The 14,663-nt window shown below is 33.6% G+C and overlaps 1 protein-coding gene across 3 annotated transcripts in view; it reads right to left on the bottom strand.

The window, feature by feature from the left end:
• ZNF804A (zinc finger protein 804A) overlaps nt 1-14,663 on the bottom strand; it is a 420,892-nt gene that overhangs the window by 83,701 nt on the left and 322,528 nt on the right. Inside the window, exon 2 of one of the 3 annotated variants that reach the window (XM_043990664.1) lies at nt 3,602-3,740. The exons of 1 other annotated variant lie outside the window; for it this stretch is intronic. In XM_043990664.1, coding sequence (XP_043846599.1) covers nt 3,602-3,740 — 139 coding nt within the window. Of the gene's footprint in view, nt 1-3,597; nt 3,741-14,663 lie in introns of all 3 variants that reach the window. One more of the 3 variants, XM_043990663.1, reaches the window with a different exon arrangement.

The following is a 14,663-nucleotide window of genomic DNA, read 5'->3' on the forward strand; positions in this document are numbered from 1 at the left end:
GTTATAAAGAGTTACAAGAGGAAATAGCAAAACTATACTAGTAGGGGATCTGAATCTTCCCCTCTCATAAGTAGATAAATCTAGCCAAAAAATAAATAAAAAAAGAAGTTAAAGAAGTGAATAGAATGTTAGAAAAGTTGATAAGATAGATGTCTGGAGAAATTGAATGGGGATAGAAAGAAATATACCTGTTTCTCAGCAGGACAAGGCACATTTTCAAAAACTGACCATGTATTAGGGCACAAAAAACAAAATTCTAAAGAATGACTGGGTCAAACGACATATCATAGTCTAATAGTATATTGCTATATACATAATCAATAACCTCATCCAAGACAATGAACAATAATGAAACAACATTCCAAAATCTCTGGGATGCAGCCAAATCAGTGCTTAGGGGAAATTATATATCTCTCAATGTTTACATCAATAAATGAGAAAGATTAGATCAATGATTTGGGTATGCAACTTAAAAATGCTAGAAAAAGAACAAATTAAAAAATCCCAATTAAAGACTAATTAGAAATTCTGAAATTAAAGGGAAATTAATAAAATTGAAAGGCAATAAAACTATAGAATTAATCAACACAACTAAGAGCTGGTTCTATGAAAACCAATAAAATAGAAAAATCATTGATTAATTTGATGTAAAAAAAGAAGAATAAAACCAAATTTCCAATATCAAAAATGAAAGGGGGCCATTTTACCACCAATGAAGTGGAAATTAAAAAACAAAAATAAGGAATTATTTGCACAACTGTATGACAATAAATTGACAATCTAAATGAAATGGATAAATATTTACAAAAGTACAAACTACCTAGGTTAACTGAAGAGAAAATAAAACCCTGAATAAGCACATATTAGAAAAAAGAAATTGAAGAAGCCCTTAATGAACTCACAGGGAAAAGGACCCACACATGCAAAAATATTTATAGCTGCTCTTTTTGTGGTGGCAAGAAATTGGAAATTGATGGGTTGCCCATCAATTGGGGAATGGATGAACAAGAATATGGTATAAGAATGTAATGGATTCTATTGTGCTGTAAGAAACAATGAGCAGTAGGAGTTAAGAGAAACCTAGAAGGACTTGCATGAACTGATGATGAGAGATGAAACAGGAACCAGAAGAACATTGTACACAGTATCATCAACATCCCCAGGGCCAGATGTGTTTACAGGTCAATTCTACCAAACATTTAAAGAACAATTAATTCCAATATTATACAAATTTTTTTGAAAAATAAGTGAAGAAGGAGTTCTACCAAATTTCTTTATGGCACAAATATGGTGTTGATACCAAAACCAGGCGAGAGCAAAAACAGAGAAAGAAAATTATAGACCAATTTCCCAAATAAATATTGATGCTAAAATCTTAAATAAGATATTAGCAAGGAGATCACAGCAAGTGATCACCAAGATAATATACTATGACCAGGTAGGATTTATACCGGGAATGCAGGGCTGGTTCAACATTAGGAAAACTATTAACATTATCAACCACATCAATAAGAAACTAACCAAAATCATATGATTATCTCAATAGATGCAGAGAAAGCTTTTGGACAAAATACAGCACCCATTCCTAATAAAAACACTAGAGAGCTTAGGAAGGGGTTGTGCTTCCCTTACAATAATAAGCAGTATCTACCTAAAACCATCAGCAAGCATTATATGTAATGGAGATAAGTTAGGAGGCCTTCCCAGTAAGATCACGGTGAAACAGTGATGTCCATTATCACCTCTATTAACTTAATATTGTACTAGTAATGTTAGCTTTAGCAAACAGAGAAGAAAAAGGAATTAAAGGAATTAGAATAGACAAGGAGGAAACAAAGTTATCACTCTTTGCAGATGATATGATGGTATACTTAAAGAACCCTAGAGAATCCACTCAAAAATTACTTGAAAACAATTAACAACTTTAACAAAGTAGCAGGATATAAAGTAAATCCACATAAATCATCAGTGTTTCTATACATGACCAACAAAGGTCCAGCAGCAAGAGATAGAAAGAGAAATTCCATTTAAAGTAATGGTAGATAATATAAAATACTTGGGACTCTACTTGCCAAGATAATCCCAGGAACTCTGAAGATAATTACAAAACACTTTTCAACCAAATCAAATCAGATGTAAATAATTGGAAAGATATCAATTCCTCATCGATATATAATAATATAATAAAAATGACAATTCTACCTAAATTCGTTTACCTATTCAGTACCTATTCAATCAGACTACTTTAAAATATTTATAGAGCTAGAAATAATAATAACAAAATTCATCTGGAAAAACAAAAGTCAAGAATATCAAGGAAAATAATGAAAAAAATGCACCAGAAAGGTGGGTTACCTGTACCAAATCTGAAGCTCTACTATAAAGTGGCAGTCATCAAAACTATTTGGGACTGGCTAAGAGAATAGAGTGGAGTATCAATGGATAGTTTAGACATAGGAGACACAGTAGTAAGTGATATTAGTAACGAACTGTTTGATAAACCAAAGACTCCAGCTTCTGGGATAGGAACTCAGTATTTGACAAAAACTGCTGAGAAAATTGGAAAGTAGTATTACAGAAATTAGGCATAGACCAACATCTTACACCTTATACTAAAATAAGGTCAAAATGGGTGGATGATTTAGACATAAAAGGTGATACCATAGGCTAAATTAGGAAAGGAAGGATTAGTCTACCTTTCAGATCTTTGGAAATGAGAACGGTTTATGACTAAACAAGAGATAGAAAATATTATGAAATACAAAATGGCTGATTTTGATTATATTAAATTAAAAAGATTTTGAAACTAGAAATCTATTTAAAAAATGTTGAAAAATATCTCTACATGTAACTGGAAAAATCATAAAATACTTTTATGATTACAAAAAACAATAAATGTATAGCGTCAAACATAAAATAAATGAGGACAACTATAATTTCAAAGCATATAACCATAAAATGAATTTGTGTTGGAATCAACTAGCCGTCATTTACCATTGGAATTAATTTCAATATGGTAATTTACAAATAATATGAAAGAGAAAATTGATATTAAACTGTTCTAAATTATGTTTATAATTAAAATATTTGTGTGTTCTTTAGAATTCTAAGGGTATTTTTCTTTCATTTTTCAATATTAATGCTAATACAAGGCATTTTCAATACAATCTATGATTAAACCCATTCTCATTTGACAAACATAATTGAATTTTAAAAATATATTGAATTTATGCAAATGAACTTTCCTCACCTCTTCTTATTTCAGACTACCGTTGTTCATGAGATGTATCTATACTCCAGAAATATTATTTTTTTCTATTTTTTGGCAGTTCCCTTAGCCATTTCCTTCTCTTTCTTAAATGTCTATTGGTTAAAACCATCAAAACATCATTGCATTTTGAAATTTTCCCTGTTTCAAAACATTTAAAATTTGCTCTCAAAGAAACGCTTCTATGCGTGTGTCTGTGTGTCTGTGTGCATGCGCATATATGTGTATATATCTTAGAAGTCCAGTCGCGTAGAACAAGATATTACCAACGTTTTGAAACATTAAATATTTTTAGAATATTTGTTTAGCCTCTTACATCTGTTACTCACCTGCTGTGAGCATGGTCATATGAATTAATATGATTGTCAAACTCCTGATGTTTGTAGTACTGTTTGTCACAGAGTTCACAGTAGAAGTTGGCCTTTAGGTCTTCTAGAGCTTTTGCTATTGTATTTTCCTTCTCAGCAGAATCCTGGAGGAAGAGATCCCATCAAAGGAGAAAACCTTTAGATCGCTTTCTGATTCTATTTGGATTCAAAAGGACACTACGTTCAATATTTTAATGATATGTCATGGAAAAAAAGAAATAAAAGTAAAAAGCACAGCTATGAAGCCATACTTAAATGAAAGTGTAACTATTTTTTTTCCCTCCCCCTTTTCTAATAAGTGCTAAAAAAATGATTGTTGCTTACCTAGCTAAAGAAAGCTTAAGGGGAACTAAAAACAATGGAATGTAGAAAGATGAAAATAATATTGAAAGATTGAAAGTAAAAGAAATGATGAATTGAGACAACTCTCCTTTAGAGAAGCAGAGAGGGAATTGTGAGAAGACTGCTGAGAATCCATTCAGCTGTGCACATCTCAGTCTTCATAGTAAGAAGTTTCTACTTTCAAATCCTAACACATCTGTTTTGATAAAAATAAAGAAACAAAATTTTCGTGAAACCATCTTTTTTTTTTTTTTTTGGTGAGGCAATTGGGGTTAAATGACTTGCCCAGGGTCACACAGCTAGTAAGTGTCAAGTGTCTGAGGCTGGATTTGAACTCAGGTTCTCTGACTCCAGGGCCAGTGCTCTATCCACTGAGCCACCTAGCTGTCCCTGAAGTCTAGATTTTTTAAATCTTGAATCATTCAGGAAAGATCTCAACTGTGTTTTACTTGTGCAAAGGTATTCATTTAGACTCAAATCTATTTCTCATGCCCTTTATAAAGCAATTGTTATAGACTGTTGAAAAATGATAATATAGTAAATTTTGACATATTTCTAAACTAAAAAGTAAAAAAAAGAAGCACTAAAAATAGAGGTGACTAAGGCATGCCATACCAACTACTTGAAAAAAATGAACAATCTATTTACTCACATGTAGTTCTGTTTTACCTGGTGCTAAATGACTGACAACAGAAATCTTTACTGATAAAGGAGAAAAAAAAGTAAACTGATGTTCTTTTGTGTTTGTGAAGAGACTGTTTGAAATAATAAAGAAAACATAAAGTAAATCACATAGGTTAAAAAGTAATTAGGACAATTCCTTCACTTTAAAATAAATTCTAAGCACCCTATATTGAATTCATCCAGGAAAAAATATCCTTTTGCTCAGATATTCTTGTTCTATAAGTTGCTTCTGCATTACATTCTCAATCAGTCAAGTAGCACTACCTAACATTCAGAACAAATCTAAGTCCTGTTTAATGCTTCCCTTAATTTGTATTTTATTTCTTACTTCAAGACCACATTTTAGTGCACTCCCTCTCCATGCCCCCAGCACCTCATATCAAAATGTATAGTCCACTGATGAGAAGTGATATTCTGAAAACTGCAACAAACAAATTAAAAATAGAATAGCATCTCACAATATTGGTTGGCAACTTCATGTCACTTAATGAGTGAGTGAGACTTTTATACCCAACTTCATGAATTTATCAATTATTCACACATATTAAAATGCTAATGAAGTCTATGCTAATTGGTATCCCAACTGTCATTTAATCTATGGAAATGTTATTCATTATGGTTTACGTCGTCTTTGAATCTATGATTTCTATAAGATATCTTTCTACTTGCTTTATAAATTATTTATAGGATGTATTAAAAAAGAAAAATATTCCAAATGACATTCTGTTGTTATTATCCATTAAATCAATATACCTAATTAGATTGATGTTCATTTACTTATTGTACCTTCATCCCTTTAAAAATATGTCCAAAGCAAATGTGTTGAAAGGACAAAAAGTATTCAATAGATAAGGGTCATATGTTAAGATAATTATTAAAATTGCTTTGAATAGAATTTATTATGGAAAAAGCAGGGGTTTTTGTTTTGTTTTTAATATTTTTTTGGGGGGGTGAGGCAGATTGGGGTTAAGTACTTGCCCAGGGGTCACACAGCCAGTAAGTGTCAAATGTCTAGGGCTGGATTTGAACTCATGTCCTCCTGACTCCACAGTTGGTGCTCTATCCACTGTGCCACCCAGCGCCCCCAGAAAAAGCATTTTAATGGGGAAAATGAAGTGCCATGATTTCATTGCCTCAAATGTGTGTAGTAGTTTATGAAACAGCCATTAAAAATGAAGGCACGAGTACTAAATGGTTTCACATTCAAGAGGCTACAACCTGCTGTTCAACTGATTTACTGCAAATAATACTCTCTCTCCCTCCAATCCAGTTTGTTTTCTCCAATAATTAATTGCCTTCTCTTCTCCCAATATCTACATCCTTAAATTATTGTATGTTTATTTTTGTTTGGTATGGCTTGAAACTTGCTCAAAGGAAATATCTCTTGTTGTTCCTGGAAGAATAACCCACATACTTCTCTTAGTTTATTGTCTGTATATCATTGTATAGCTACAGAACAAAACAACAAAAAATTGGGCAGGGGAGAACCGAAGTCGAATGAAGTTAAGTAATGTAATCATTGTATAAAGCACCAATTTTGTTATATCTTAATTGGATTGCTATTAGAAATATTGAACTCAATTCAATTCATAGTTTTCAGGTTTACGGGCACCAAAACTATTTCATTATTAGAAATTGAGTGGACAAAAGATGTGTTTGGGGTTTTTTTTGTATTTTTGGATATTAATTTAATTGTATTCTGCCCATGGTCTTGGTTGAATCTCTCCAGACTGGGAAAGAGCAGAGGAAAGGATGCTTTTGACTGGAATTTATAAGCAAAAGCGGGCAATTTGTATAGTAGCTTATTTTTTTCCTGGAATATTTTTATCCCTTATATGTCCTTATAGGTGTGTTCTACCACATCAATTTTTCATCTCTCACCTAAGAAAACTATATAGAACATATTCTTGTTTAACTTTTTTCTCTAGCAAGACCATCATGGTTAAGCCTTCATTGTTCACAACCATTGATACTTAATCTTAGAGATTTGTAATGGTAGAATGGAGAAGAGAAACTAGTTTTTGGCCTGATTCCAAGTCTATAGGAATGGTTTAAAGAAGCAGAGAGAAAATTTTAATTAGAAGTAAAATGTGCAGTGACTTTCCATAATCATTTGTATTAAATTCTAGAATAATGGTATGCTTTCATTTAAATATAAAACAAAGGTCTGAGATGTTGAATAACATGCATGATTAATTACTCAATAAAATATATTATATTTCTCCTATATCTGCTGTAAAAATTTGCAGATGATTATGAGATTGGGAAATAAAGAATAGAATTGTTTTTCAATTTAAAATGGAAGGAAATTCCTCCTGAAGAAACATGGTGGAGGGGAAGATAAATACATGCATTGCAAAATTAGAAAAAACAATGTAATAAAATTCCCTCATTTTCCAGATGACAAAGCTTAGGAACTGAGAATTGTCATTGTAAGGTAATAGAGTTAATTCTGTTAGTGACTAATATAGGAGTATACCTCAAATGTTTGTATTTCCATCGGCCTTTTAATTTTTTGTAAGTTTTATATATATATATATGTAGGCATGCAAAACATTTCCACATTAGTCAGGTTGTAAAATAAAAAAGCACACACAAAAGCTTAATAAAAAGAAACTGAAAAATATATGCTTCAATTTGCATTCAGAGACCATCAGATCTTTCTCTGGAGATGGAATGGATTTTTTATGTCCTTCAGAGTTGTCTTGGATCATTACATTGTGGAGAATAGCCAAGTCATTCATAGTTAATCATCTTACAATATTCTTTTTTTTTTTAAGTGAGGCAATTGGGGTTAAGTGACTTGCCCAGGGTCACACAGCTAGTAAGTGTTAAGTGTCTGAGGCCGGATTTGAACTCAGGTACTCCTGACTCCAGGGCCGGTGCTCTATCCGCTGTGCCACCTGGCTGCCCCATCTTACAATATTCTTGACACTTTGGATACAGCACATTTCCTTTTTGTATCAGCTCATGTAAGTCTTTCTAGGTTTTTCTGATAGCATCCTGCTCATCATTTCTTATCGCACAATAGTGCTCCATCATAATCTCTTTCTACAAATTATTCAGTCATTCCTCAATTGATAGGCATCTCCTCAATGTTGAATTGAACTTTTTGTTTTTTTATTTCCTTTTGGATACACACATAGTAGTGGTATTAGAAGGTCAAAGAGTATGCATAGTTTTATAGCCCTTTCATCATAGCTCCAACTGCTCTTACAGAATGTTTAAATTAGAGCATTTTTTCATGTGGCATATAGTACCTTTATTTCATCTTGAAAAACTTCATATCTTTTGATCATCTATCAACTGGGGAAAGGATCATTATTTTTTATTTTTTTATTTAATTTAATTAATTTTTTTGCAGGTCAATGAAGGTTAAGTGACTTGTCCATGGGTCACACAGCTAGTAAGTGTCAAGTGTCTGAAGTCACATTTGAACCTCAGGTCCTCCTGAATCAGGGCTGTTGCTTTATCTACTGCACCACCTAGCTTCCCCAAATGGCCTCCTATTTAACAAATTTAATGCAGTTCTCTATGTGTTTGAGAAATGAGGCCTGTCAGCAAAATTGCTTCAATTTTTTTCTCAGTTACTATTGCTAACTGTATTTACCTCCTTCTTCTTCCCTCCCCATGACACATACTCTCTTTTCTATCTTCTTTTACCCTGCCCTCCTCAAAAATATTTTCCTTCTGCCTGCCCCCTCCCCCAATATGCTCTCCCTTCTATCATTTCTCCCCTTATCTCCTTCCCCTCCTACTTTCCTGCAAGGAAAGATAGATTACTATACCCAACTGAGTGTTTAGGTTATTCCCTCTTTGACCCAATTCTGATGAGAGTAAAGTTCATTCACTCCTCTGCCCCTCCTCCACATTCCCCTCCACTGTATCATATTTTTCGTTTCTTTTATGTAAGACACTTTACTCCATTCAAAGTCTCCCTTTGCCATTCTCCCAGTGCTTTCTTTTCACCCCTTAAATTTAGTTGTTAAAGATATCATCCCTTTATATTCCACTCACACCTGTGCCCTCTGTCCATTCAGCTGCACTAATAATGAGAAAGTTCTCATGAGTTATAAGTATCTTCTTCCTATATAAGAATATAAACATTTTAAACTTTTAATAAATCTTATGAATTCTTTTTCTTGTTTACCTTTTTTATGCTTCCCTAGTCTCTTGTATTCAAAAATCATATTTTCTAATCAGCTGAGGTCTTTTCATTAAGAGTGTAAGAAAGTACTCTCTTAAATTGAATTTCCATTTTTCCCCTAAAAAATTATACTCAGTTTTTCTGTGTAGATGATTCTTGGTTTTAATCCCAGTTCTTTTCCCCTTCAGAATATCATAATCCAAGCCCTCAAATCCTTTAATGTAGAACCTGCTAAGTCTTGTGTTATCCTGGCTATGGCTCCACAATATTTGAATTTTTCCTTTCTGGTTGCTTTCAATATTTTCTCCTTGACTTGGGAGCTCTGAAATTTGGCCCTAATGTTCCTGGAAGTTTTTTCTTTGGGTTCTCTTTCAGGTGGTAATCGATGGATTCTCTCAATTTCTATTTTGCCTTTGTGTTCGAGAATATCAGGGCAATTTCCCCATATAATTTCTTGGAAGATCATTTCAAGGCTCTTATTATCATAAGCTTTAAATTAGTCCAATAATTTTCAAATTATTTCCCACTGGATCTATTTTTCAAGTTAGGTGTTTTTTTCCAATAAGATAATTCACATTGCCTTCTTTTTTTTTATATCTTTTGGTTTTGCCTTATTGTTTCTTGATTTCTCATGAACTCATTAGCTTATATTTTGCTTAATATTAATTTTTAAGGAGTTATTTTCTTCAGAGAACTTTTGTATCTCCTTTTCCATTTGGTCAGTTTGGCTTTTTTAAGCTGTGGACTTAGTTTTTCTCATGATTTTCTTCCATCACTCTCCCATTTCTCTTTCATTCTTACTTTATTATCAATTCCTTTATGCAAGTTTCTATGGCCCTGTGACCTATTCATATTTTTGTTGGAAGCATTTGGATGTGTAGGAGCCTTTGACTTTCCTAACTTCTTCTGAGGGTGTATTTAGATTTCCTGTCACCATAGGAAACTTCTCATAAGAGGGCAAGCATTTTTTTTTTCTGTTTGCTCATTTTTTAAGCCTATTTCTTGACTTTTAACTCTTTGTTAAAGTGAGACACTGCTTCCAGGGTGGAGGGTGCATTGTCCCAAGCTTCAAGGGATTTGAGCAGCTGTTTGCAGAGATGCTTCTAGGTATTTGTAAGTCTTCAGCTTTTCTAATATTTTATGATTTAAGGAGAGGAATGTTGACCACTCTCTTGACCTGTGCTCTGGTCTGCATGCAACCACAGTCCTGTTTTTCTGCCTTGGAACTATGAAGGGAATCTTGCTTCACTATGCCTGCAAGCTCTGGTGTTCTTGTGCTCCTCTCGCACCTGGGACCACCCCCCAAAATTTTGACTGGGATATCAGACATCCCTGTATTCTACCTCTGGCCAACTCCTATAGCCCCTTACCATCTGTGGGCTGAATTCCAGAAGCACCTACTTCCACTGCTAATGAAGAGGCTAATGAGGTCTGCTCCTGATTTGCTAAGGCTGGGTCTGCACTGGCATGGCCTATGCTGAGATGTGCTCCATTCTCACTTGGGTACAACAGACCTCTCCTGCTGATCTTCTAAGTTGTCTTTGACTGGAAAATGATTTTACCCTGTATTGTTGTGGGTTCTGCTGATCCAGTATTTAGCTTATGACATTATTTGAAGGTATTTGGAGGGGTTTGGGGGAGAGCTCAGGTAAGTCACTTCCTTTCCTCCGCTATATTGGCTCTGCCCACTCCCCTGACTCTTTAGTTCTTATATAAGCCTCTATACCACTCTCAGTATGAGGTTGTCTATCAGATAAGAGATGTTCTCCAATCAAACTCTGTCATGTTTGATGGTTCATCCTTTTCATGGACTTCTCATGGATTGAACCATTATTACTAACTCTAGGGCCAGTCAATATTAGATACCTACTGCTACTCTCAGAAACGTGGCCACCATTATCTGCATTTTTCATTTATCTCCTGTTCATCTTACTTTGGAGATGAGCAATTTGGTAAATCAAGACATACATTTTTAAAGCATTGCATGCAAGAAACGGTAGAGACAGATTAATTGATCCGGAAATAACACAAAAAAGTAGAAAACTATATCAACCCATATGGGGAATTTTGAAGACTCCAGTAAGGGATTTTCAAGGACTTTTACTGTTTCATCATGAAGTGTTCTCTAAGTTTGAGCCCAGTGTGTTCTATTTTCTATACAGAAATGTGCCATGGGTCTTAAGGGCTGGAGTTCTTTTATGTCAGCTGTTCTAACTCTACTATCTTATGTTTCTTTCTACTATCTATATTTCTTTCAAATATAAAATTGACTAATTGATATCACTGACTGTAATCATCCATAAGCATAACATTGGAGGTGTAATGATTGGAATGACAGCACCTACTGGAGACTTATTGCAGGATGCTCCACCATGAGGAGAAGGCATCTGAGGGCAAGACATGTGGCTCTTTGGCATCAGGAAGTGACATTTGCTTCTGGGAGGAAGAGGGGGCGAGACTGGCGTTCCTGCTCTCTCTTTTGTCAGGACTCTGGTTGAGAGTGGAGCTAGGAATGCTCTCTCCCCTTAATAGATAGATGAATTTAGGCTGTTCTTTCTCTCCTTACCAAATTCTTATTCTCCTTAATAAATGCTTAAAAGTCTAACTCTTGCTAAAGCTTATAATTTATTGGTGACCATGCATTAGTTATTTTAAACAGACTAGTTAGAATTTTAGCCCTTACAGGGGATTGAACTATAGCATTAGTAAAACAATCCCTAACACTAACTATAGAGCCATGGAGGGATGTACCATCCTTTCTCTGGGGATTCTATATTTTAATATTATTGGGGGTTTGGAGGATTAGTCCAGAAATTATGTGCTACACTTTTCTATTTCATTCACCATCTTTCATTTTATAGCTTTAAATATATATGCCCAACTGCTTTCGCTTCAAGGAAAAACAAACAAACAAACAGATAAAACCCACAGGAAATATTTTTGAATGATAATTGGTTTCCCTATTGGGAAAATAATGCTACTAACCGATAGCAGTTTTTAATATTTGTATTAGCAGAATGGCATAATGAATAGAGAGCCAGTCTTTATTTAATGATAACCTGGTGTAACCCCATCATACATAATACCTGAAGAAAACCTAAAACATCTTTTATTTCATATCCTTAATTTCTCAATGAAATTAGGCCCAGAGAGGTAAAGTACCTTGAAGTAATATCATTGGCCAATCATACATTCAAATCTCATTCTTTTCTTTTTTAAGCCTGAGGCTGTTTCCACTATACTAGACAACATCTTAGCTTTCTTTGCTGAAAAAAATGAGGAATAATGAGTTCCATAGCTCCATAGTATTATGAGTAAACAAAGAGAAGAACTCTTTGAAAATACTAAGCCCAAGATAAATGCTTTTTTATTAAAACAACTATTCCCACAACATGTATTTTTTTTTGTCTTATTTGTTTAGTCATATCTAGTCTTTTGGGTAAGCAACTCGAAGGCTGGTACTGTGTCATTTTGTTATACTAAACACACTGCATACAACATAAATACTAAATAATAGTTTTAATTACAAGGCACATACAGCTTATTCTAAAACAAATAATCTAGTGAAGGATATGGAGCTCTATGAAGTGAGATAAGTAGATGTGATTTTAAATATTCTAATATTTCTTAGTAAACCCCCCAAAATTTCTTGACATACTTCCTCCTTATCTAAAACCTTTCCTTCAGAGTCATCATTTATGATAATTGTTTCTTTTTCATACAAGAATCACAAAAGCCTTGTGAAGTATACAGAGGGCAAAGATCTATACCCTTACTTGAAATCTAGATAATTGTCTTGACTTAAACAATTCTAAAAAAGTGACATCTATTTCAATAGTCTTTGAAATTTAGTCATGCCTCTATGAGTGGTCTATATATTATAAAGCAACTTGATAAGAGGAAGGTATTTGAATAGAAATTATAGCATGCTATGTGTCTGTGCAGCAATCTCTTGGAGGCAAGGAGGAGAGGCTTTAGCTTTGGCCAAATCTCTTTCCCCTCATGTTTGAACAGAAAAGGATTTTGTAAGCTTCAAAGGCTCTAAAGGATGCTAAATCTTCTCATCTTTCTACTAGTGTCCTGGGTACTAGGGGTACTAGTGTAGCCCTGGGAAAACAATATGGTTTCCATATTCCCAATGTGTATTCAAAACAGTATCACTGAATCAGTGCTTATAGTAACAGAAGACACCAAGTCCACCAAGGGGTTACACTATGGCAAGTGAGAACTTCATGAGCACTCCACATACAGAATGAAAGGATTTCTAGCATTCAGATTCTGTAGGCTCCCTCTTTGCCCCTCATAGTCTAAATTTTAGCCTGATTTTTTTTTTCTGGAAAAATAGGTACTTGTGGAAAAGAATGTCACAGATGCTTGGGGTGAGTGATGATGTATACCAATTGTTATTCTAGTACTACCTTATTAAATGTGCATGGATAAAAACTAACTAATAATGCCAAAGTAGATTGATTCTCAAGTGGTAATCTTGGAGATATTATACTAAACTGGTGGGAGTTTGAGGCAAAATCATTAGAGATTCAGTCTTGACCCCATAAGAATATTCCTAGAACCCTAAAGGGAAGAGGTTGTTATTCAAGTTCTGGGAACTCATATTATTGGTGCTAGTGAAAGATGGGAGGAAGATGCCACTGAATTTAAATGGGCTATATAAGTAAAACTCAGTTTGAAACATCTACATGTTCTAATTAAGGAATCTAATCAATCTTCAAAAAAGAACAAGGGCCACATCCCTAGTTGTAAAGAAACTATTACATAATAATGAAAAATATGCAAAGTCATTTTATTATTCTAACTAGTCAGAATTTTATTCTTTGTTAGGGAGATGTCCAGAATCCATAGAATCCTTAGGACTGAAATAGATCCTTAATATATTTCAAAATGCCATGACTGTGATCCTGCTTCATAACAAATAAAACCTTTTTGGTACAGGAAGGTTCAGTTTTGGAAGGGTAGTAGAGAGAGGATATGTCATCAATATCTGAAAATTACTTTAATTAAAAAATAAAAGGCAACAATAAAACACTTAACCAACTCTTTAGTGCCCCTTTCTGATGTTATAAACTTTTTTTAAAGCAAAAAGAAATCCCTTTATTCAAGTTGATAGAAAAAGAGAAATCAAATAAATTATACTTTGTGAATATATACAAAAATACAAAAATATTATATATATATATTAAATACAAATATAATATATGTGAAATACAAATTGAAGGAGCTTTTCCATCAGGAGTGAGGTAACTCACCTCAATTTAGAGATAGTTTCAGTTCTCACCCAAGGAGAAATTCCTCAAAATCTCTATAGTACAGTAAGCTAGGAATAAAGACATCATCAAAGTTCTACATGTCATCTTATTTCCAGAGTCTTATAAGCTCTTTTAATTTAGAAAACTTACCCATATTATACTTGATTTACATTTAAAAAGAAAATCATATTATTTGAAAATTTCTATGTTAGTGAAATCTCAAAACTATGAACTTGGGATATAAAGGATATTTGAAAAAGCACTTTGTTATTCATGATATCTACAGATATATCAGGTGCACTTTATATTACAGTGAAATTAAATTATTCTATATCTCTTCAATTATGTCATTTTCCCTTTTACACACTGTGACAATTGCTCTGCCTCTCTCCTATGCCAGAAATCTGTTGATATTCATTTTTTTCTTTCACAAACTATTTTAGATATCATTCTTCCATGAATCCTACATTCATCCTTCATGTAAAATTTATTTCTCCCAATCTAATCTTACATTCAGTCTTGTTTGACCTATTTATCTATTCAATTCACCAAATAAATATGTTCTTACTATGCATAGACAGCTGTGCTAG

This window comes from Dromiciops gliroides, chromosome 3 (assembly GCF_019393635.1).
Source record: "Dromiciops gliroides isolate mDroGli1 chromosome 3, mDroGli1.pri, whole genome shotgun sequence".
NCBI lineage: Eukaryota > Metazoa > Chordata > Mammalia > Microbiotheria > Microbiotheriidae > Dromiciops > Dromiciops gliroides.